General features: G+C 41.7%; 1 protein-coding gene across 2 annotated transcripts in view; it reads left to right on the forward strand.

The window, feature by feature from the left end:
- Positions 1-402: 402 nt before the first annotated feature.
- Positions 403-23793, forward strand: part of LOC311233051 (clathrin heavy chain 1-like) — a 166408-nt gene continuing 143017 nt past the window's right edge. For both annotated transcript variants that reach the window (XM_084319910.1, XM_084319911.1), the window contains exon 1: positions 403-706. In XM_084319910.1, coding sequence (XP_084176036.1) covers positions 665-706 — 42 coding nt within the window. In that variant the 5' untranslated portion in view covers positions 403-664. The remainder of the gene's footprint in view (positions 707-23793) is intronic.

The raw sequence follows: 23793 nt of genomic DNA on the forward strand, positions 1-23793 counted from the left end.
TTTTTTAAAGAGTTCGTTTACACTGTAAATATCCCTCTGTAAAATAGTAATTCCACACTAAAAGAGTTACTATTTTATAATGTATCCTTCCGCCCGTAGTGAGTACATAGCCATTTCCGGGAATCTTCTCTTCGCTGAGCACATAGCACTCCCTGGCCGACCAACCCATAGATATATGGACCAACCAGCCTCCACCGCGTGATCTTTTCCCGTAGCCTATGTTTTCGAAGACGCTCTCTGATTGGCTAGAGAATATATATGTACAAGGCGGAAGAGACCCTTCGACGCTAAACCAATCAGAGAGGGTCTTCGTTGTACGCGGCTAGCCAATCAGAGAGCGTCTTCGCAAACATAGGCCACGGAAAAAAATCACGTGCCTCGACCGCCATTGCAGGTCCAGGGAGGGAGTCCGTCTGTCAGTGAAGCGGCAGTTGTCAGTCGTTACTGCTAGCTAGGGGAAGCAGCGGCAAGTGAAGAGTTATAGGTTAAAGGACAAATAAAACCACCGGCATACTGACAACATATTTCAAACAAGACCTAGTATTTATTAATTTTGGCTTTAAAGGCTAGCCGTTCACAGGCTGTCCGGCTCGGATCTCGGAGAGAAGAAGCCGTAGTTTGTTAGCATTAGAGGAGAAAACAGGAGGAAAGCAGAGGAACCGCCATGGCTCAGATCCTGCCTATCCGCTTCCAGGAGCACCTGCAGGTATGTGTTGATGAATGAATGGTTCGTTTGCTTGAGACATTGAAATCGGTGTGTTTCCTTCTTAATCGTTGGATTGTGAACGCGGTCCACAGACTTGACTCATTATCGGAATGAAAATCAAAAGGAAAAGCTAGTGGTTAGCTATTGCAAGCTAAGCTAACTAACGCTACATAGCCAGCAGTGTGGATGGATGACGTTTATCTATCGCTAGCTTTCCGTGCTAATACGTTAGCTAGCTAGCTAGCCAACCTTGTGCTTGGTATGAATTAATTGCCATTGGCAATCACAACATAACACCGGATAATAATTGATATCATGGCTAATGTTTTGTGGTTATTGACTGGAACTTGGTTGGTGGTTGTCACTCACGACACGGGTAACTTCTCGGAAGTAACACAACTCGTATATAACGACACAAGAGAGTATCAACTACAAATGTAACCCAAAGGTCCCGAAAACAACACCAGCAAGCAGATACACGGTAAATTATAAATGAATCTGTAATTTAACGTTAAAACTAAAGATACGATTGTGACTAGGCCAACGTCGTTATATCATTCTAACACCCGCACTGACATCATCATGTGACCAGAATGCTTCTTTGAGTGAGTGTGGAGCTACCTGCTCGCCTTAATGACACTTTAATGGCTTCATAGCGAAACCAAGAAGCAATATCTCTCTAGAGAGACAAACACTGACCGTTCTAAATCCAGTGATTATTGTCCCAGCTATGTTTTCCCACGATCGTGTCACGGGGTGAAGTTATGGTTCATATTTGTTTCCTCAACTTCTCCAGTTGAGGAGACTCACTATTATTACCACTATTTCATTGTCAATATCAATTATGATAAAGTAGGCAGAAAGTCTTTGCCCTCCCCTTTTTAATAACTACAACACGGCTATCGCTACTAACCCATTTGTAGGATGCATTCTGCTATTGGTTTAGTGTTGTCAAGACACCAACATTACCAACACATACATCACCGTATCACTTTTGTCATGATTGGACAAGCCATTTTAAGTGATTAACGTTTTTAGTTTTGTTTGGATAGCGCCACCTTGCGGCCAAATGACTCAACCCGTTGCAAGTCTCATTACTGCCACGATACAAACCTATTTGTCAAGTTTTGGTGCAGATGGGACGACAAGGTATTCAACTATTCATGAATCATGACTTAACAACACATCACTTCCTGTTTACCATAATATTTGGTCACAGACACCTTGGTTGCAAGAAGGTGACAGATTGTAATCAGCTAGCAGGCGACACCATTTAGTTGATTTTAAATAAATAAGCATATACATTTTTATACAAATTGTATTGACAACTCTGGTTAAATTTCAATGTTTGTATAGATGTGTTGTGATGCATTTTTTTATTAGTATTTATAGTAACATATATAAATAGTAATATATATATAGTAATATATACATTTCATATTAAATGAAAATGGGGGACCCTGATGTAAACAAGACGAACGTCTTTCTCTGGTCTGCATCCCCTTAACAATTGTGTGTATTGAGCCGTACTGTATTGTACCCATTCTGCAATCTGTTAAATAAAGTTTTCATTCAACATAACTTTTAACTAGCTAGCTAAGCATACTTCTAGTGGTTTGATTGGAAGTAGGCTAATGGCAAGCTGACAAACCATGTTTGCTAACTTGGTTAGAGTGAGCTAAGGAGACATGAAATGTATTCAGAATCAGATTGAAATAGTTTGCAATCTCTGGTTGCAAGGTTGTTACCTCTTGACTGTGTGGTCAACACTCACTCAAGTCAATTATGTTTATTTTAACAGTGCAATTACAGACTTTGGTCTGTCTTAATCAATTATGCTGTCATACTGTAAATAGTTGGATTGCTCGTTTCTAGTTTTCACTGGTCACACGCCTTTATTGGTACTGGTACTCTTGAACTCCCAGTGGGTCAGTTCGAAGGAAGTGGAGAATGTCTATGCTCCTCCAAGTGTGTGGATTGTGTCAGGATTGCTAGCTTGCAAAATCTCTTTAAACCAGGGGTTCTCAAACTTTTTTTTACCACAACCCCATTTTATTTAGGACTTTTTTTGGCGACCCTGGCCCACACTTAATGTATCGTCTAATTTCAACATGGAATTAAGGAATATCAAAATAAAAGCACACGTTGTTGAACTTGATCATGCATATTTATTAGAACATTTTATTACAGCACTATGTTATCAATACACATTAGCCAAAATATGTTGCCAGAACATTGCCATGCACCTACGACCCCACTTTGGGTCGCGACCCGTAGTTTCAGAACCTCTGCTTTCAGCTAATGAATAAATCATAGTGGCTTTGGTGTTTCAGTGGAGCCTCAAAATAAGACATGCGATCCACCTACCTCTTGGCTTCAGGAAAATCATCTGGTTGTTTTCTTAGTACACTTAGTTGGTATAGTTGCTTTCTAGATCTAGACATAATGAAGCATTTGTTTTTTCAGTGAATTGTCCTGGTCTGGACACACACACATTTTCATTAGAAGCGAGAATTAATGTCCTTGTCACTCACAACTTTGTTGGACTGATAGCCTTGTGTGTATTTCTAGACATCCTGTTAATGCATGCAGGTTATTACTATTGGTGATGTTTCAAGTTGTATTATTTCTGGTGGTGGTGGGGGGGGTCTCTTTTTCAAGAGCGCCCTGTTTATAATGGACATAAAAAACACATCGGACAAACAAGTACAGTTCAGACAAAGAATAATATACATCAACGTACATATAAAAAGAAATTAGTACAAACAAACGACATCTAAATTATCAGAGTTCAACACTTTAAAACCTTCTAGTGGAATTAAATGGTCTAACTTCAAGGTTTTCTGTAGTTCATTCCATTTGTACGGGACATAATAAAAACAGTTTCACCAGGCTCAGTTTTTACATGTGGTGTATCTAAAGCAAGTAATCCTGTGACCTTGTACCATATGTTCTCAGTTTTATTTAAAAGCAATCATAATCGAAGAGCAGAGATAATATGAAGTTTCATAAGAGCCTTATAGACAGGGACCGAAACTAAAGCCCGCCGCCCGCCAGGGGCGGTCTGTTTTTACCTTTGGCGCATGACACTTAGAGGGCTGCCCGCCGTGTGGCGTGTAGACGTGTAGAGTTCATAACGATACTCTTGTGCGAGTACAGATTATAGCCGCTCGTCTTTTTTTTCTCCGCCGCAAGATTGTTAAAAAACTACAAGTCCCACATCGCACTCAAGTCAACGGTCCAATCACAGTAGAGTGACGTGACTGGTTTCATGAGAAAAAAAGCAAATGACCAATCGGAAGCTATCATTTGGCTTGTTTACTTCCATCTTACGGACCTCCAAGAGCTAACGTTACTGTTTAAACAATGACCCAGTCAACTATTCACTTTTAGTTTAATACATGACGAGGCATTGTCTAACGGTATCTAGCTGGCTAGCTACTGATAGCTGCTGATATCAACAATGCTCCAGCAATAGTCTACTCGAGTGCATAATACCTCCGTTCCCTCGTTAGCTAGCTTAGCTAGCTCACGTTGATCCATCTGTCCCAGTAAACTAAATTGTCTTAACGTTATCTACCGGGCTAGCAGTAGCTACAGATAGCTCCTGATATCAATGTCTTATAACATTGATTGAATGCGTATTCTAGCTGAGGGCATGTTGAATGTGATTTGACAAAAGAACGGTAACGTTATAAATAGGTCCAGCTGCATCGCCGGAGAATCCTTGCATGCTGAATGTAGGGTCTAGCTGAATATAGGGTCTAGCTGCAGGGCCGGAGAATCCTTGCTGGAGCTGGAGGCTACTCAAGTATACACACAGACAGTGGAGCTGTTTGCAGATAGCAAGCATTTTGACTTATTGCGTGGTGGCGATGTCTCGCAGATAATACAACTACAAGTATGATTATATAATATATATTTTATTTAAATTTTTTTTTTTATATAAAATATATATATATATATTTTTTAATCAAAAAATTTTTGGCAGGTAAGAAATATGCTTGGCGGGTAGACTCTTCCCATCTACCCGCCACTGGCCGGTGAGTCAAAAAGTTAATTTCGCTCCCTGCTTATAGATAAATATAATGTAGAATCCCTTCTCTTAGTTGCAATCCCACTTTTTCATATAATATAGAATGGCATTGGTGAGTAAGAAATGTATCTCCAGTGATAAACCGCAGTGCAGTATGATACACAGCATCACAGGGTTTTTAAGGTGGAGGATGAGGCATGCATATAGAACGTCATCATAATCAAGAGACAAATAGACATACTTGTTGATTGTACAATGGTCTTCCTACTGGCAGCAGAAAAGCATGATTTGGTTCTATATAAGAATCCAACTTAGTGTCTGACGATGGGTAAGGTGGTGGTGGTAACGCTAACACAGATAAGACCTGTAGCTTCTCACTCCCCACCACAAGACCAATGGAGCCTTTTTAGAGGTACCGTACCCTTAGAACTGCACTCCATGTCATTTACCGCTCCGTTTTTGTGCAAGAGCATTTGATGAGTTAATATCCCAATACTGTGTAGTGGTACTAGTAGTAGTATGAAGGGCTGAGCTTGACAGTGCTACGTTATGTAAATGCCTTTTTGTCTGTGATATTACAATGTAAGGTTCAGGATTCGTCTAGTAGTTGTCTCTTAATTGTTTGAGTGGGAGTTGAGAGATGGAGTGAGGTGGAAGTGGTGATAGTGTTGTCACAAATACTACAATGATGTCTGATACGATGGTGCTGCTCCATACCAAATATCTCCATACCAATACTGAAATTATACAGTTTTTTTTAACAGGGCTTTTGAGGTGATTAAATCACTGCGCCCAGTCAGCAGTGGTTCGGCAAAAAATTGTTCAGAGTATATATCTGCTTAGAAAACGAAAATGTCGAATTTTAATTTTTTCATTTCTCCATGTGGTAAATACACGGGTCACAACATGTTTACAGGAACGTTTTGGAGTTGTATTTTGTATGTATTTTGTGACTGTTGGGAACTAGGCTACACTGGCACACCTACTTCCAGTGAATGACACTAAGCTAGGCTAACGGTGCGGCTATTCCCTAAGCCTAATGCATGCACAATGCACAGAGAAGACAAAGGGTATGTATCTGCTTGTCTAACTCCAGGGTAGATGGCAAATAACTAGCTAATTTCCCAAAAAGTTGGTGTGTTCCTTTACAGAATAATATATTAGATGATAGTCCTGACATGACAGAAAGTTCAGAAATATAATGGACAATTGAGGATAGGTATACTACGGTATGTACACTTACCCCTTTCGTGACTGCGATGCAAGCCTCGCTTGAATACGCAGTCACTGGCTCCCACGTTACTAGCCATGTTAATGTGCGCCTCAAGCACTGCTTAAAAGCGAGCGGTGGGTCCAAAATATATCGGATATAAATTTCAAAGGTACCCACTACCCACCATTGCATTAGGGTTTCACACACAACAGTATTTCTGTATTTCCGTATTTGGCTGCCTGGTGCGCCATCACAGCGCATGCACATCATGCACCCAACGCCGGAAATTCAGCCGTTTTGAGCAGTGTTGACCAGTTTATAAAAATGATTTAAAATGTTTATTAACAACGCCGAGCTTTCAAACCCCGCCTTTCGTGACTGCGATGCAAGCCTCGCTTGAATACGCAGTCACTGGCTCCCACGTTACTAGCCATGTTAATGTGCGCCTCAAGCACTGCTTAAAAGCGAGCGGTGGGTCCAAAATATATCGGATATAAATTTCAAAGGTACCCACTACCCACCATTGCATTAGGGTTTCACACACAACAGTATTTCTGTATTTCCGTATTTGGCTGCCTGGTGCGCCATCACAGCGCATGCACATCATGCACCCAACGCCGGAAATTCAGCCGTTTTGAGCAGTGTTGACCAGTTTATAAAAATGATTTAAAATGTTTATTAACGACGCCGAGCTTTCAAACCCCGCCGAGTGTGTGTGAAACCCTAATGCAACGGTGGGTACCTTTTGAAATTTATATCTGATATATTTTGGACACACCGCTCTCTTTTAAGCAGTGCTTGAAGCGCACATTAACATGGCTAGTAACGTGGGAGCCAGTGACTGCGTATTCAAGCGAGGCTTGCATCGCAGTCACAAAAGGGGCTAATGTACACTGTTTGAGCCGTTTTATTAATTGTACAATTTATTCATATTATTGTAGAAAATAACTTGACTGGGAATCTGGGATTTAGCCATCAGTTTGTCTTACCTGGCTTAAAGTCAAGTTTTGGGCAGGAAAGTATTCTAGTAGGCTAGGGATGTTTTGATTTGAACAACTACACAATTTTTTTTAATCCTCTTTTTCTCCACCTGATTTTTCTGTGCTTTTCCTCCCATCCCAATTTTAGTTGGTATGCCAATTCCCCCCTCCCCTACCTGGTCGTTGTGCGCATGTGCCCCATACATGTCGGTCAAGGGAGCCCTGAGGTCTACCACATGCTTCCTCCCACACATGTGGAGACAGCCAGCGGCTCTCTTTTCACCTGACAGCGCGGACTCTCATTGGTGAAGTGTAACGCTTGGGAGGTCACGCTGCCTTCACCACTTCCTGTCTTTTGCCGTGCAGGCGCCCTGACCTGACCTGTAGGAGTCGCTGTCCACAACGCCAGATTACAACCCCATCGAACTTCCCTCCCGCTAACTCAGCCAAATGAGTCAATATGACGGCTGGCCCAAGCCGGAGGCAATGCTGACACCTGGATTAGAGACCGGAGTCTCTTGCATTGGTGAAGAGCGCAATCTCCGCTGCGCCACCCAGCCGCCCAACAACAACTACACATTTAAAATGTTTCTGCAACTAGTAGTCGACATTGAAAATACTATTAACTATTTTGGTAAAACCACCAATTAAATGTGAAAACTTAACTTACTATATTTTGATTTGCGCATTCTAAAACGCTGCTGTTCTTGAATGCATCCGTCTTAGTTGGTTCTCTCATTCCCTCCCAGTACTCACCCCCTTTGTTAGCTACATTATTTTTGTTGTTGGCAATGTGTTGAGTAACTGCTACTAACACGAGGCACTGTTTGGAAAATACTTGGGAGTCCTCTGTTTAACGTACATGACTAAGATTCAGCAGAGGTACACTGTCGTCTGTAGAAGTCCACTACGACGGTAATTGGATCCGCGTTCAATCTAGCGTTGGCCAACTAACGTCAGAGCAGCCTGCCCGGCTGTGGCGCTAACGTTAGGAATATCTGCAGCCGAGAACAGCCACGCACACCGTACGTTGGAAAACGGTGATACTACTGAATAGGGCTGTCCTAAATACTTCCAAGCTTCGAAGCTTCGTTCGATGGCACAAGCTTCGAACATAAAAAAAGCAAAGCAATGCCGTTTGTTATTTAAGACTATGTCGGACAGATTTGTGTTCATTGTGCTGCTTTTTGTGTCCCGACCCATATAAAAATATGTCTTAATAAAACGTGCTTAATTAAGTCGAATTCTGCCTTTGTCTCTATCAACTACATATAAATATTTATATAATTGTTTGCTTGATAGACGAAGGTTGCAACATAATTATGTAATGTCATGTCGTTGGCTGTGAGAGCAGCCCCACTGCACCCAGGCAGGGCAGCCGAGTGAAGGGCTACTTAATTAATTAATCCAATCCACTTTATTTATGGAGCACATTTAAAAACAACAAAGTTTACCAAAGTGCTGTACAAGTCCCACAACATAAGTTAAAAAAAAAAAAAAAAAAAAAAAAAGTATCTCAAAGCTTCGAATTAAAATCGAATCTCGGCCCCCGAAGCTTCAAATTCCAAAAAAAAATCAAAGGTCAGCCCTACAGGACAGGTAGTGACTTGGTTGCACAATGGACAAAGCCCTTCAGCCCTATTACTGAAGGACAGCATCTCGGTATCTTGATTATATGTCTGCACTGTGAGTTTGTGGAAATGACTGACAATTTCAGTAGTGGCAGCTGTACTGATGCTTCCCCATTTTAGCCCAAGAAAAAATTATATGGCCACTATGTTTCAGTGGAAGCAGAGTGCTACACGCGCACACACACACACACTGCCCCACAACGAAATACTGCTCTTATTAAAATGGGGTATTGTACCATTTTTAATGGCAGGGTACCTTTGCGATACCTTTCTATTATTGGTATACTGTAGAGCTGCCGCGATTACCGCATTACCGCGGTATCGCTGTTACATCACGGCCACCGCAGAGTAGGCTGAATACTGCATCACCGCTGTTTTTTATAATAATAATAATAAAGTACCCTCCTCTCGTTGGGCTTGCGGCTCTGCAGATATACCCTACTCCTCTATCGAGGTTCCAAGCGACCCTATTGGGTACCAGAAAAGTCACGTGAAACATTGCAGACCACTAGGGCTGTCTTAAATGCTTCGAAGCTTCGAACGTTCGATTCGATGGCACAAGCTTCGAACATTAAAAAAAAAATCGAAGTAAAAAAAAAAAAAAAAAAAAAAAAATATTAGTTTTTTTTTCAATTATTTTTTTTTTACTTCGATTTGTGTGTGTGTGTGTGTGAACTACCCATCCCATTAGGACAGCCGAATCCCGTCCAATCTTTCGCCGTCGACTAAAGACTCACTTCTTCAACCATTATCTGAAATGATAAAAAAATAAAAATAAAAATCTAACCGTGACTAACCTTACTGTCATGCACTTGTCCTAATAAACTAACCTACACTGTAACACGCAACACTTTGATGAACATTGTTACTCAGCTGATAGAGTTGTACCCTTCTTGCTGTCTTGTCGTACAGAACTTGTAAGTCGCTTTGGATAAAAGCGTCAGCTAAATGACTAAATGTAAATGTGTGTGTGTGTGTGTGTGTGTGTGTGTGCGCGCACCTTGTAGAATTCCACACATAAGAAAGAAAGATACTGGGATGAATAAACAAAATAGGAAATAAAATGTAGAAATGCAATACATAAATAAATATGAATCTCCATATATGAAATATAACATTTAGATAAGGTGCTACTGAGATGTTTTGGTGAGTTCTTTGTTTTTTTGTGGAAGTTGCCCTTCTTAAAAATGCATGAACATTCACTGATAATTGGTCTGTAGTGGAGTCTACAAGGTCTACATTGCCGGACCATGTAGAATCCGGACCTTGTAGACTGACATAATTCTGTGCATAGTTTAGTCTACACAGGCCATATTTCAAATAATCAAAATCTTACTTCATTCATCTTAAACATTCTTGATTTGGGGGATTGGTAGTTCCCATGAAATCTGAAGTTGTTCAAACGACAACAGCGATCCACCTTGAATTAAATCACACAGCCGAGTGAAACCTTGTTGGATGCGTCAGTCACGAAAGGGGCTACTTAATTAATTAATCCAACCCACTTTATTTATAGAGCACATTTAAAAACAACAACGTTTACGAAAGTGCTGTACAAGTCCCACAACATAAGATAAAAAAAAAAAAAAATATATATTTTTTTGTATTTTTTTTCGAAGCTTCGAATTAAAATCGAAGCTCGGCCCCGAAGCTTCGATTGCCAAAAAAAGCTTCGAAGGTCAGCCCTACAGACCACTGATTGGTCAGAAGAGAGACGCGTCACGTTGGAGCGTCCTGCAGTTTTTTACATCCTGAATGTCAGCCATTGATCAGAGCTCATCACAATACGGCTAATAGCGTTAGCTTTAGCTCCCCGCCGGAGTGGACTACCATCGCTCCTCAGGAGTACTAAACGAGACATAATGATTTTACTGTCTGCAACGAATGTTATAATAAAAGCCCTTCGTTCTATACACTTGTCTGATTGAAAACTTTATTAACAGACCGCAGAATGGGACAACTCAGCACGCTCTGAGCAAATTGCTTGCCTTGCTATGGTCCGGTAAATACGCTGATGTTATTGAACGTATAACTATATAATGTTAATGCCACAAAACGAATGCCTTTATTATAAAGTAGTAACTTTATAGTAATAATAATAAGAAAGGGTCGGGGGGGTAACCACCCCTGCCCGCGACACCGAGTGAACGGCGCACAACCAGAGGGGAAACTTCGAATCCGTGTTTCACTTTCAATAACTAATGCGTGCTTGCCGAATCCCAAACAATATTCATGCTGCAAAGTCATCCTCTAAAGATAGACATTTAGACTAGAGGCAGGCTATATGCTATAAAGAGTAGACTACTACTAAAAAAAAAAATGCATTCAAACTTCTTTTTTTAATTTGTGTGCGTGCGGTAATAACCGCGGCGGTAGGAAATATTTTGCAAATTTGTGCGGTTAGGAAAACATCAATACCGCGGCAGCTCTAGTATACTGTGCAACATTTGTGCCTAATAGTATTCAGTCTTAGTCATATTTTATCTGCAGGCGTGGGAGAGGCTTATCCATTGTGCAACCAAGTCACTACCTGTCCTGTAGGGCTGACCTTTGATTTTTTTTTTGGAATTTGAAGCTTCGGGGGCCGAGATTCGATTTTAATTCGAAGCTTTGAGATACTTTTTTTTTTTTTTTTTTTTTTTTTTTTTTTATATGTTGTGGGACTTGTACAGCACTTTGTTCAACTTTGTCAGTGCTGTAAAGTTTAAACCTTTTTAAATCTTAGACAAACAAAACACTTTGCTTTCATGAAATATTGTAAGCCGTCATTTGAGGCTTTATAAAAGCAGCACAATGAACACAAATCTGTCGGTGCCGAGTCCGACCTCATCTTAAATAACAAACAGCATTGCTTGTTGTAGTTAACAAAGAGAGGCAGAGTTGATTTTGCATATTTATTTTTTATTTTTTTATACATTTTTTAATAGAATTTCTTTTTCATGAAGTATTTAACACTTTCTTTGCCAGGCTTATGTACATCCTTATACCATCCTCTGCCAGCTCTATTTGTCTATGGCGAAGTTCCCCTTCTTTGCAGGGCTATAACTTTTTAAATTGTATTGCACCAGTTTCCGTTTCCGGTTTGGGTGATCCGCCGATCGGCCACCAGATGGCGATCTTGAACCGTTGGAGAGTTGAGAGGGGATCAACAGTAGATCGCAAGTCTCCGCGGGAGAAATATGATTGCGATCACAGATTTTTGAAATATTGATCTCAATGACGTGTTACGGCGTTATTGGCAGAATTAGCATGGCGAGGAATGACGAGTTAAGGCGTCCTTGGCGATTAAAGTGTTAAGACAGCCCTACTGTCCTGTATGTCATAGTTTTAGCTCTGAAAAATAGCCTTAGTGAGAGTTGGAACAGAAATACATTTAATTTATTAACACTTTTTTCCTGTAAATGTCTTTTACAGTATTGGTATTACTAATCTTTATTGCATAATATCTTGCTGTGACCCCAGTGTGCATTCCCTGATTTATGTGTAATTGGCACGTCAAGGTAATTTTTTATAAAACCCCCAAGGGATCTCCAGCTTCTATCACTAATGCATGACCTGCATGTTGTTTTCATGCATGTTTCTCACCGCCATGCAACCGTAGAACATGCAGAATATTGTCCACACAGACATTGGCCGTGGTGGAATTACATATTCCTTCTTCAGTGTTATAGCTTGCTAAAAGCTATAACACTGAAGAAGGAATATGTAATTCCGAAACATGTCTGTTTCAGGCTGCCATTACATTTTGAACCTGAGAGTGCTGGTCTAGCTTCACTGCTTCTTTTATATGATCTAAAGATAAACAAATGGTTTTAAAAGTGTTATATTTATCTTCTCTTATAGTACCAGAGAGAAGCTGAGGAGAATCAACCAGCAACAAAAGCAAAATTTGTTAAAAATATATATATATATTTTTTTTTATCGAAAATATCGATACTTTTCATGGTATCGTATTGAAGTCGAAATTCCAGTATTGTGACAACACTAGTGCATTACGTGGTGGTGCACCACCCTGGCGCCCCCAGACATTTTCGTTTTCTAAGCAGATATATACTCTGAACAATTTTTTCCAAACCACTGCTGCCTGGGTGCAGTAATTTCAGTAATAGGAAATGAAAAGGCGGGGGATATCCGTGGTGCAGATATCTTGTCAGGCTTATGTCGAACCACCCGGTGGAGTGTTTCTGCATAAATCTCAGCCGGGTGTCTGATGGTAGTGGTAGGGTATCTGGGAGCTGCTGGCGACATGCATATCCTCGCAACGGCACCCAGCAAACTGCAGCAGATAAAGAAGGCAGCCTGCAGCTTGTTGGCACAGGTAGCGTCACATGATCCCAGCGAGAGTCGGTGTTCAACGTCAGTGCCTGGTGTGTGTATGCTGTGTGACGTCGCTGTGCTCCAGCGTGGAGAGAGGGGTGATGACGGATTGGTTTCTCACCCCGGGAGGTGTGGAGCTGCAGCAGGCAGGCAGGCGGGGCCCAGTAAAACCCTCCGGTCCATGACTCTTGCAGATGGCTCAGAAGATAGATGCCTAGCGTATTTGCTCAGGCAGCCCAGTCTGCTCCAGCGCACACAAGTTCCCCCCGATTGAACCCGCTGACGCTGCGTGTTTGCACTGCTGCTGTACATTAAATTAGGGGTGGGAATGTTTCTCTGAAGAAAGGGATCGGATTAAGAATTTGCCATCCCCCCCATCACTTGAGCCTAGGGCTGCACGATTTTGGGAAATAATCTAATTGCGATTTTTCTGACAGATATTGCGATTGCGATTATATATTTTTTGAAGCAGCCCCACACAGGTTTATTGTAAAATGCGGCTTGCATCTGGCCTACGCGGTGGGTCTGTTCGGGACACCGAGCCTGAAAATTTTTCTTTTTACCTGGGAATCGATACTGGTACCCAACGGTACCTTTTTTTTCTGTACGTTACTCTCCCTCTCTGAAGTCTAAACTTCACAAATCTAAAACCCCTTACCTCCCTCCTACAACAATAACAACAACTTGCAAAGGAGATCTTGTATCTCAATGGGACTTCCTGGTTAAATAAAAAAATATATATATTTATTATATATATATATATATAATAATAATTAGCTTTTTTTTTTTTTTTTTTTTGCGATTTGCTAATTGCATCATTTCGATTTAAAATCAATTAATCGTTCAGCCCTACTTGAGCCTGACGGTGTTAATATTAAATCCATCTGTACTTGGAAAAATTGGCCAGCTAAAATTAATGAGAAAAGTAGCAAGCAAATGGGGTCCCGTCCGGGGGGCATTGGTGTCTCTTCTGCATCCTGCATCTGTCCTGCATCACCGAACTCCAAACTTGGATGACTCACAACTTCCTCAAACTGAACAGTGACAAGACTGAACTTCTCATCATTGGCACCAAAACCACCCTCACCAGATCCGGACCCATCACACTCACCATCAACGACTCCACCATCACCCCCTCCCCCCTAGTCCGAAACCTCTGTGTCCTCCTTGACCCCACCCTCTCATTTGACCCCCACGTCCGCTCCATCGTAAAAATATCCTACTTTCACCTCCGCAACATCGCAAAAATCCGTCACTGCCTCTCCCCCCCCCCTGCTGCTGAATCCCTCATTCACGCCTTCATCTCCTCCCGCCTGGACTACTGCAACTCCCTCCTCACTGGTATCACCTCCCGCTCCCTCCATAAAATGCAAATGGTCCAAAATTCAGCCGCCCGCCTCCTCACTAACACCCGGTCCCGTGAACACACCACTCCTGTCCTTCCAGGCCTGTACACTGCGATGATATGCTCGCGAATTGCCCCTTTAATTGGCCGTTGCGATTGGTAAATATTATCTGGGGGCGGGCTTGCGAGTAGTGCTTTCAAGCCTTGCATTCGCATTTCACTCCTAAATGATCCAAGGCGTGTGATGACGCCACTCACGCGAGCTGTCAGTGCGACACAATGTCGTGGTGCTATGAAAGAATCTGTCGGCAATGAATGAACTTACTGCGATCACCGATAGCCTGAGTGAAAAAAAAGATTTGCGCGGAGTGAATCTGGGTCACGCTATATACTTGGAACTTGTAGTCTATCGTGCGATTAAAGACCATGTCCCTATCTGCGTAGTCTATACATCCAACACCAAATCCCATAATTCCTAGCGAAACGAAACTGAATGTGGCCGCTTCCTTTAAATAATAATATGGCTCTTGCTCCGCAAGAACAACGGAGTGGATAATGGATTTCAGTCAATTTTATGACAACCACGTCCGATGTGGAGAGATGATAAGATGATGATGATTGACGTGATGATGTGATGATTGATTGACGGGGACACGGAAACTTCTAACGTTCAGGATCAGCCATGCATTACGTGAGTACCCCACTATTAGGACGTGAAATACTGTCTACTTAAATTGACACCGCGGATCAATAAAGTATCAATATCAACCTATCTATCTAATAATGAGACGATATGCAAATAATATAATACTAATAATTGTCGGTTCCCCGTATATGAAATGAAATGACTGCTGGTAAAATCACTGTTTATTTCTCGTTTTGCATAGTATTACATTCCACTTCTATAAACAATCAAAGTCCTACCGTAAGAGCCTCATACGGGTCAATTAAACCTTTTTTATTAGTCTTTCCTTCGAGCTAAGTTGGACTGAACATTTCACTGTCAAAAGCGCAAATGTAAATAAGGTTGCGTTGCAACAGTTTTCAAAATAAAGGTCATATATACAAATACCTCTCAATTCTTATAAAAAAAAAGTCCCGGATATACATAAACATTAATTGGCATAGATCTCTATAAACGGCCCAACACATTGATCACTTTAGGCACACACTGAAACCAGTAACATCACAAATATGAAGCAGGTAATTACCCATACAAATAATAAACCTTTCATGAGGTTATTTACAATAATAATAATTCATTTGATTTCTAAAGCACTTTTCATTGTGAAACAAATGTATGCAGAGTTTCTTCTCCTCCTGATTAATGGTGTGTGTGTGTTGTGATGATCTCATTCAAGGAGCACTACACAAGCGCGCGCACACACACACACAGTTTGTTGTTTTTGTTCTATTAGTGATTTACACACTCTCAGTTGGTTCATTATAAAAGATACAAACCTGAAAACAAACGCACTTAAATGTTAAATAAAAGGACCACAGTAATGAGGCAGGAGGAACATATTTTTTTTAATAATGGTAAAATTGTTATTAAAAAATTTGCCCCTAAAAAATATTTTTTGCCCCTAAATTTCTCATTTAGGGGCAAGTGTGCCCCTAGTGAAAAAGCTTAGCGTACAGCCCTGCCTCCACTCCCTCCACTGGCTCCCGATCAAACACAGCATAAACTTTAAAACACTACTCCTCACCTTCAAAGCCCTCCACAGCCTGGCCCCCCCCTACCTGACTGATCTCCTTCTTCCCTACCGCCCCACTCGTTCCCTCCGGTCCTCCTCCACTGCTTCCCTCACTGTCCCGACATCCAAGCTTAAAAACTTTGGAGATCGGGCCTTCTCTCGTACTGCACCCCGACTCTGGAACTCCCTCCCCCAGTCCATCAGAAACTCCCCTACACTCTCCACCTTCAAAGCTCGCCTCAAAACCCACCTGTTCTCCCTTGCCTTCAACCCCCCCCCCACCCATAACCCCCCCCCCCCCTCCAACCTGATTGATGTCTGTCTCCAGTCTTTTTTGTGCTATCATGCTGTCTTCCCTGTTCCCCCCATGGTCTCATGTTCCTTTTGTTTTGTTTCTTTGTTGTTTCTTTGTTTTTGTTTCTTTGCTTTTGTTTCTTTGTTTGTACTCTTGCTCCCGACTATTGTCAGTGACTTCGGGTTATTGAGAAGCGCTATATAAATTAAATGAATTATTATTATTATTATTATTATTCTCTCCATGTTTCTCTGTCTCTTCTCATCAGTTCTCCTCTGTGTCTCTTTTCTTCCCGTTTCTCCAGGGCATAATCTGTCTTTTGTCAGCTCTCTGGTGTCTGTCTCTCCATACCCCTATGGGTCCTACTTGTCTCTTCTCTGTCCTGCTTGTCTCTTCTCTGTCCTACTTGTCTATTCTCTGACCTGCTTGTTTCTTTCTCTGATCTGACCTGCTTCTCTCTCGGCCTCTTCCAGGGTTTCCGTTAGAAAAAATTGTTGCCGGCCTCAGTGTCCGGTAGATTTCAATCTACCGGTCAAATGAGAGAAATTCCGGTCAGAGTTTATTGAGCTTAAAAACAATTGATAGGCAAAAGAATGACAACAAAACAAAAGAATGACATCATCAAGGCATGTAGATTTATAATATTTTTACTTAAAACTAGGCTACTTTTGCGTATAAAGTCATTATATTCCAAATAAAATAAGTCCCGAGACTCGTGCTGCTGCCGACTTTAAATCAAATAGGTGTCTGTGGGCAGTCGCCCGACATTAATAAACAACAGTCTGTTATAATCACATTTTTATGAGCTAACAAATTCCGTTATATTGGACATTTGTATTAATTATATCAAGCGAAGAACTGAGAAATTTGGCAGAGAGAGACGGCAACATTATCGTGGGTTTGCGTGACGACTCTCTCTCTCCACCTCCCAATGACTTATTTGCGAGAGTGTCGATGCGGAGCAGCAGATTCAGCTGTTATTGGCTCTTTTCTGGGGACCGCACAGCAGCGCCCCCCACCCAACATTGAATTGAAAATGGCTGAATTGGAGTACTGCTGGAGTACTGCATTGTGCTGCTGCTGCTCCGGCTCTGCAGCTTCACAAAAGTTCGCACACCCAGCACTAAGCTCTCGCTGACAACGTCGTTGTCATTATTAGAAGCAACGATGAAACAAATGTAATGATTGTTTCGTTCATCGCATAGGCTATTTAATTTTAGCCTATTTTAATACAATTCAAATAATCAAATTGTGCTTAGACTCAGGGAATTATTTTCACCGGACATTAAGACAGGAGAGATTAAATATGTCAGACTTCAACAGATTTTGCCGGTCAAATACCGGTAATTACCGGCTAACGGAAACGCTGGCCTCTTCTCTGTCCCTCTTCTCTGCCCTGCTTGTTTTTTTTTTTTTTTTTATTATTGCAAAACAGAAATTATTAAAAGTCAGTACTCAACACATAACATAATAATGAAACTAACAGTCAAGGTGGTTAAAATTACATGGAAGTACAGAAACAAGACAAAAAAAAAGTCTATAATAATATTTTAACCGTATACAGTGTATATCCAGCGAAATTAACAATTATACAAATGCCATTATCCCTCACTCCTAACCAGACACCACCATTATAAGCTAGCTTTTATTCTCTCCACCACTTCTACCCACATTGACATTTTGGATTCGTTGAGACCCAGAATTCTTGCTGTAGATATTTCTTGATATATCACATCGAGATATGTAAGAGACCAAACTTTCCGGCAAATTTTTTCCGGTTGAAACCAGCGTGATGCGATCAGTTTTTTTAGCTACTGTGATACCCGATAAGACCAATCTCTTTAGCTGTGGATTTACTGCAAACACAAAAACATCATTCAAAAGCAATACAGAGGGGTGTACTGGTATATTCCAAGATACGAGTTTTGATAATTGATGGGTCACATCTTTCCAGAATGCCTTAACTGGTGGGCAGTCCCAATACATGTGCATAAATGTCCCTTCGTCTCCTTTTGTACATTGGGAGCATTTTGAGTCCTGTTTCAGGCCCATTCTGTTCAGTCTTATAGGAGTCAAGTATGTCCTGTGAATATAGTTAAGATTGATTTGTTGGGGAGCTCCAGTAGCTCACCACGTACCGCGAGTGCTATTTCAGCGCCGTGGACAACCGCGCTCGCGCGGATCTGGGGCTGAGCGCGTTCGAATCCCGGACGGCAGCCGTGCCTTTCCCAGAGTGTCTTTCCCCCCCATCTGAACCCTTTCAGCCTGCTTCTGTCGGTCGAACTTGACCAAGTATGAATGCGAAGAAAAAAGCGATAAACGCTAAAAGAACCAGGTGACTGGTCAAAGTTTAAAAAAAAAAAAGATTGATTTGTTGATGGTCCGGGTTCCTTGATGTAAGACGGACATTTGACATTCTCTGCCCTGCTTGTCTCTTCTCTGCCATGCTTGTCTCTCTCTTCTCTGCCCTGCTTGTCTCTCTCTTCTCTGCCCTGCTTGTCTCTTCTCTTCCCTGCTTGTCTCTTCTCTTCCCTGCTTGTCTCTGTCTCTTCTCTTCCCTGCTTGCCTCTTCTCTTCCCTGCTTGTCTCTGTCTCTTCTTTGCCCTGCTTGTCTCTTCTCTTCCCTGCTTGTCTCTTCTCTTCCCTGCTTGTCTGTCTCTTCTCTTCCCTGCTTGTCTGTCTCTTCTCTTCCCTGCTTGTCTCTGTCTCTTCTCTTCCCTGCTTGTCTCTTCTCTGCCCTGCTTGTCTCTGTCTCTTCTCTGTCCTGCTTGTCTCTGTCTCTTCTCTGTCCTGCTTGTCTCTGTCTCTTCTCTGCCCTGCTTGTCTCTTCTCTGTCCTGCTTGTCTCTGTCTCTTCTCTGCCCTGCTTGCCTCTGTCTCTTCTCTGCCCTGCTTGCCTCTGTCTCTTCTCTGCCCTGCTTGCCTCTGTCTCTTCTCTGCCCTGCTTGCCTCTGTCTCTTCTCTTGTCCTGCTTGCCTCTCTCTTCTCTTGTCCTGCTTGCCTCTGTCTCTTCTCTGCCCTGCTTGCCTCTGTCTCTTCTCTGCCCTGCTTGCCTCTGTCTCTTCTCTTGTCCTGCTTGCCTCTTCTCTTGTCCTGCTTGCCTCTGTCTCTTCTCTGCCCTGCTTGCCTCTGTCTCTTCTCTGCCCTGCTTGCCTCTGTCTCTTCTCTGCCATGCTTGTCTCTGTCTCTTCTCTGCCCTGCTTGTATCTTTTTATCTCAGAGCTGGGTCTCCATGTCTGTCTTGTCCTATCTCTTTCATGATATGCACTGATCCTCTAAAAACAGGGGGGGGGGGCACTCTCCCCTTCCCTGTGTGTGTGCGTGCGTTTAGAAAGACGACGAAGTCACTAGTCAGGACTCAGGACAGGAGTATATTATAGTAAACTGAGGATTACTGAGGATGGACAGATAATGTTGATATTCAAATATAAAAAAGTTTCGAGAGGAGTGGAAGTTTGAAGACGGACTACAATATGATGCGGGGGTGGTGAGTTGAAACACTGTGTCCCGACCCCACTTCTATGTTTCAATAAATTATTTGCATTTAAAACTATTAACGCTGACTCATTCCTTCAGTCCACTCAAAATTATGCTAATATTCCTTAATATGTTGTGTATGATATTAATTGAAAATAGCATATGAGAGTATTATATAGTAATAATAACACATGGTGATATACTAAAAAGCTATTTATAATTTTTGGCTGGTAAAAAATCTGCCCGGCTGGTAGTTTTTAAAATCTACCAGCCAAATGGCTGGTAAGTCAAAAAGTTAAAGGGGAACTATCTTTATAAATGGCCTTTTTCAGTGTTTAGCATTGTTTCCTAGCTATGTGGACTTATATTAATATGATCTATGTCTCTAATTCTCATATTGGCGCATTCTTCCAATTCTCCTCTCACAATATTCACCCTCACTGAACTGAGTCATCTGAAAATGTGATTATTTGTGATGTCAGAAAGACACCGCTGCATGATGATGTTCAGGCGGCGGCGGCGGCACGGCGCAGTGGTTTAGGAGCCCAGGCTCAAAACGGCTCGAGATCTTGAGGTAGAAAAATGCTGTTTTTGAGGACTTGATTAGAAATACAAAACAATAAATTTAAAAAAAATATATAATTACAGAGGTGTTCCATAAACTCAGGAATTGTGTAAAAGTGCCCAAATAGTGAAAGAAATTGTAAAATAGTTCCCCTTTAAGTTTGTTCCCTGCTAGCATTGGATCAATAAAAGGATTGATTTTTGGAATGGCGATCAGGAATTGGAAAAATCTTTTTGGATACCGTAGATCTCAGGTAAGGAATCTTCTAGTACAGGGCGTTTATCACGGAAACATTTTATTTTCCTTAAACAAGGGCTTTTCAAAATGCTATAAAACGGAAATGAACCGATAAAAAAACAATCCGCTTTGACAATGTTGACTGGAAAATGAGTCATTGATAAGCAACGGGCAGATTAGACACATAGCCATAATTTAAAACATAGATTAGGCGATATTAACGCTAACATTGAAGTGGATGATGGGCATTCAAGGGGGTAAAAAGGAAAACACGGCCGGCTCTGAAAGTGTACTGTGCTAACAGTCACATGATTTTGTATTGTAAACATAAACAGTCACATGATTTTGTATTGTAAACAGTAGCATGGTTTTGTATTGATGCCTTGATGTGTACTTTTGCATATTTTGCAAACAACCCTCCTATTATTTAGCAGATTAGTAAGATGGCTAATAGTTGCAGTAATACAGCTAGTTTGTCTGAGTTGCAAAATAACTTTTTAAAGGGGCAGTTCAGCCAAAATGTTTTTATAAAAACTTTGGGTGGACTGCCCCTTTAAAACGTATTCCCTTTCCTTGGATAAAGCTAAGCAAGCAGCATTGTAGCTCGCATCTCTCCCTCTCTCTGTAGATCTGCTAGCATGCAACCAGAAGGTGATGGTATTAAAAAGTTATTCAGTAATTGACAGGGATTTGTTTAGAAAATTTAGCTGTCTACAATTGGAAACGTACAAATGTAAAGCAGATGTATTACAGCAAGCCTTCTTCCTGTCTGCTGTCCCATTACACTGTGTGTGTGCGCTTGTGCGTTTGTGTGTCCTGTCTTCACTCTTCCGGTCCACTTGCATAGCTTGCATTTTTATATATCATCTATTTATATGGCTGTGTATTGAGTACAGTTGAAGAACCTTCTCCCCTCAGGTGTACTGTCATTAAATGATTGGTTTAAATGTCTCTCCCTCACCCCCCTGTACACAATCTCCCAGTTTCCCATAACACACACTACTTCCTGAGATGTTCCTGGGAGTGGAGTTGTAGAATAGAATGTGTGTTGGAATCCTCCAGCTCAATGTTGTTGACAAAGGCTTCCAACTGCAAATAGTTATTTTAGTAACGACAGCCAGGGGTTCAGGGGTGTGACGAGCCAGGTTTTCCTTACTTTGATGCCTAGTAGTACGTCCTCTTTCTGGATCTGTGAGAGGCAGGGCTGTACGCTAAGCTTTTTCACTAGGGGCACACTTTTGCCCCTAAATTTCTCATTTAGGGGCAAAAAATATTTTTTAGGGGCAAATTTTTTAATAACAATTTTACCATTATTTATATCTATTGTTTTTGATTTAAAAAAAAAAAAATTATATATATAATATAATCATACTTGTAGTTGTATTATCTGCGAGACATCGCCACCACGCAACAAGTCAAAATGCTCGCTATATGCAACCAGCTCCATTGTCTGTGTGTACTCGAGTAGCCTCCAGCTACGGCCAGGATTCTCCGGAGGTGCAGCTGGACCCTATACTGTAGCCTCCAGCTACGGCCAGGATTCTCCGGCGCTGCAGCTGGGCCCTATTGACTATATTCAGCGTGCCCTCAGCTCGAATACGCATCGAGTCAGTGTTATAAGACATTGATATCAGGAGCTATCTGAACTATTTAGTTTAATGGGACGTTTCGTTTTGAACAGTAAGCTAACGCGAGCTATCATGCACTACTATAGACTTGCTGGAGCATTTGTTGATATCAGTAGCTAGCGGCTGGCAGGCTCACCGAGGTCCCAGTGAGTGTCCCACTCAGCGTTTCCGTTAGCCGGTAATTACCGGTATTTGACCGGCAAAATATGTTGAAGTCCGAATATTTAAATATCTCCGGTCATAATGTCCGGTGAAAATAATTCCTCTAAGCACAATTTTATTATTTGAATTGTATTAAAATAGGCTAAAATTAAATAGCCTATGCGATGAACGAAACAATCATTACATTTGTTTCATTGTGCTTTGCTCTAATAAAGCTCGGATGTGAATCTTTTTTATTTAATTTTTTTGAGCCTGTCTGGCCAGCCACCATAACGACAAACAGCTATACGAGCGAGAGAGAGAGATGGCCAAACAAGCTAAACTTAACAAATATTTCATGAAACCAAGCACAAGCAGGTCTAATAATAATGACATTGACAACGAAGATGAGTCTTCTGAAGTCACAGAGACCGCCGATGCTCCCGCGGAAAATAAACAAATGTCGAGCGTTCAGGCGGCGGCCCGAGTGGAAAGTTAAATTCTCCTGGCTGAGGTACGACATTATAGTCTATTATTACATGGCGTTTTCACATTCGCCGAAATGCTTGCTTGTGATTGGTCAACACTAACAGCCCCCCGACTGCGGTCATTATTTTTCAATAATGACCGCAGATTTTTCAATAATGACCGCAGAGCGCAGCTGTTCGCAATCAAGCCCACTGACACACTGTTTCAGTGCAATTAGACACTGCTGTGCCGGCGATGACAGGGGGCGGAGCGACGAGCGCAGCCAGAACACAGCGGAGCCAGAACACCGAGGCTGCCCGCGATAATAATAATCACTTTATTTGGGCTGACAGAGCCACAGAACAACTGCAATTTTTCAAATGAATTAGGTATATTGTTAGTAAGTTAGCCATGTAATAAGCGGGATAACGTATAGCGCTGCACTGACAGCGGAGCCAGAGGCTGCCCGCGATAATAATAATCACTTTATTTGGGCTGACAGAGCCACAGAACAACTGCGATTTGTCAAATGAATTAGGTATATTGTTAGTAAGTTAGCCATGTAATAAGCGGGATAACGTATAGCGCTGCACTGACAGCGGAGCCAGAGGCTGCCCGCGATAATAATAATCACTTTATTTGGGCTGACAGAGCCACAGAACAACTGCGATTTGTCAAATGAATTAGGTATATTGTTAGTAAGTTAGCCATGTAATAAGCGGGATAATGTATAGCCTACTCTGTCATTGTCGCAAAATAATTGACCTTCACTACGTTTAAAACACCTCGGCGCGGCGCCTCGGTATTTTAAACTCCGTGTCGGTCAATTATTTTGCGACAATGACCTCGTAGGCATACATTATCCCTTACGTAGTCTAGCGTCTATGATGTACGAGAGATAACATTGATTGAACGTACACAAAGTACACTTTATTGATTGAACCACAAAGAGCATCCCCAGTCTGCTGCTACCGTTGCGAGCCTCGCAGAAGTCCACCTGTTCCAATGCAATGGGGATCTATCAAAGTCGAACCAACCAGATGACCCGCTGTTCTCGC

The sequence above is a fragment of the Notolepis coatsorum genome (genome assembly GCF_963971535.1).
Source record: "Notolepis coatsorum genome assembly, chromosome: 8".
NCBI classification, from domain to species: domain Eukaryota; kingdom Metazoa; phylum Chordata; class Actinopteri; order Aulopiformes; family Paralepididae; genus Notolepis; species Notolepis coatsorum.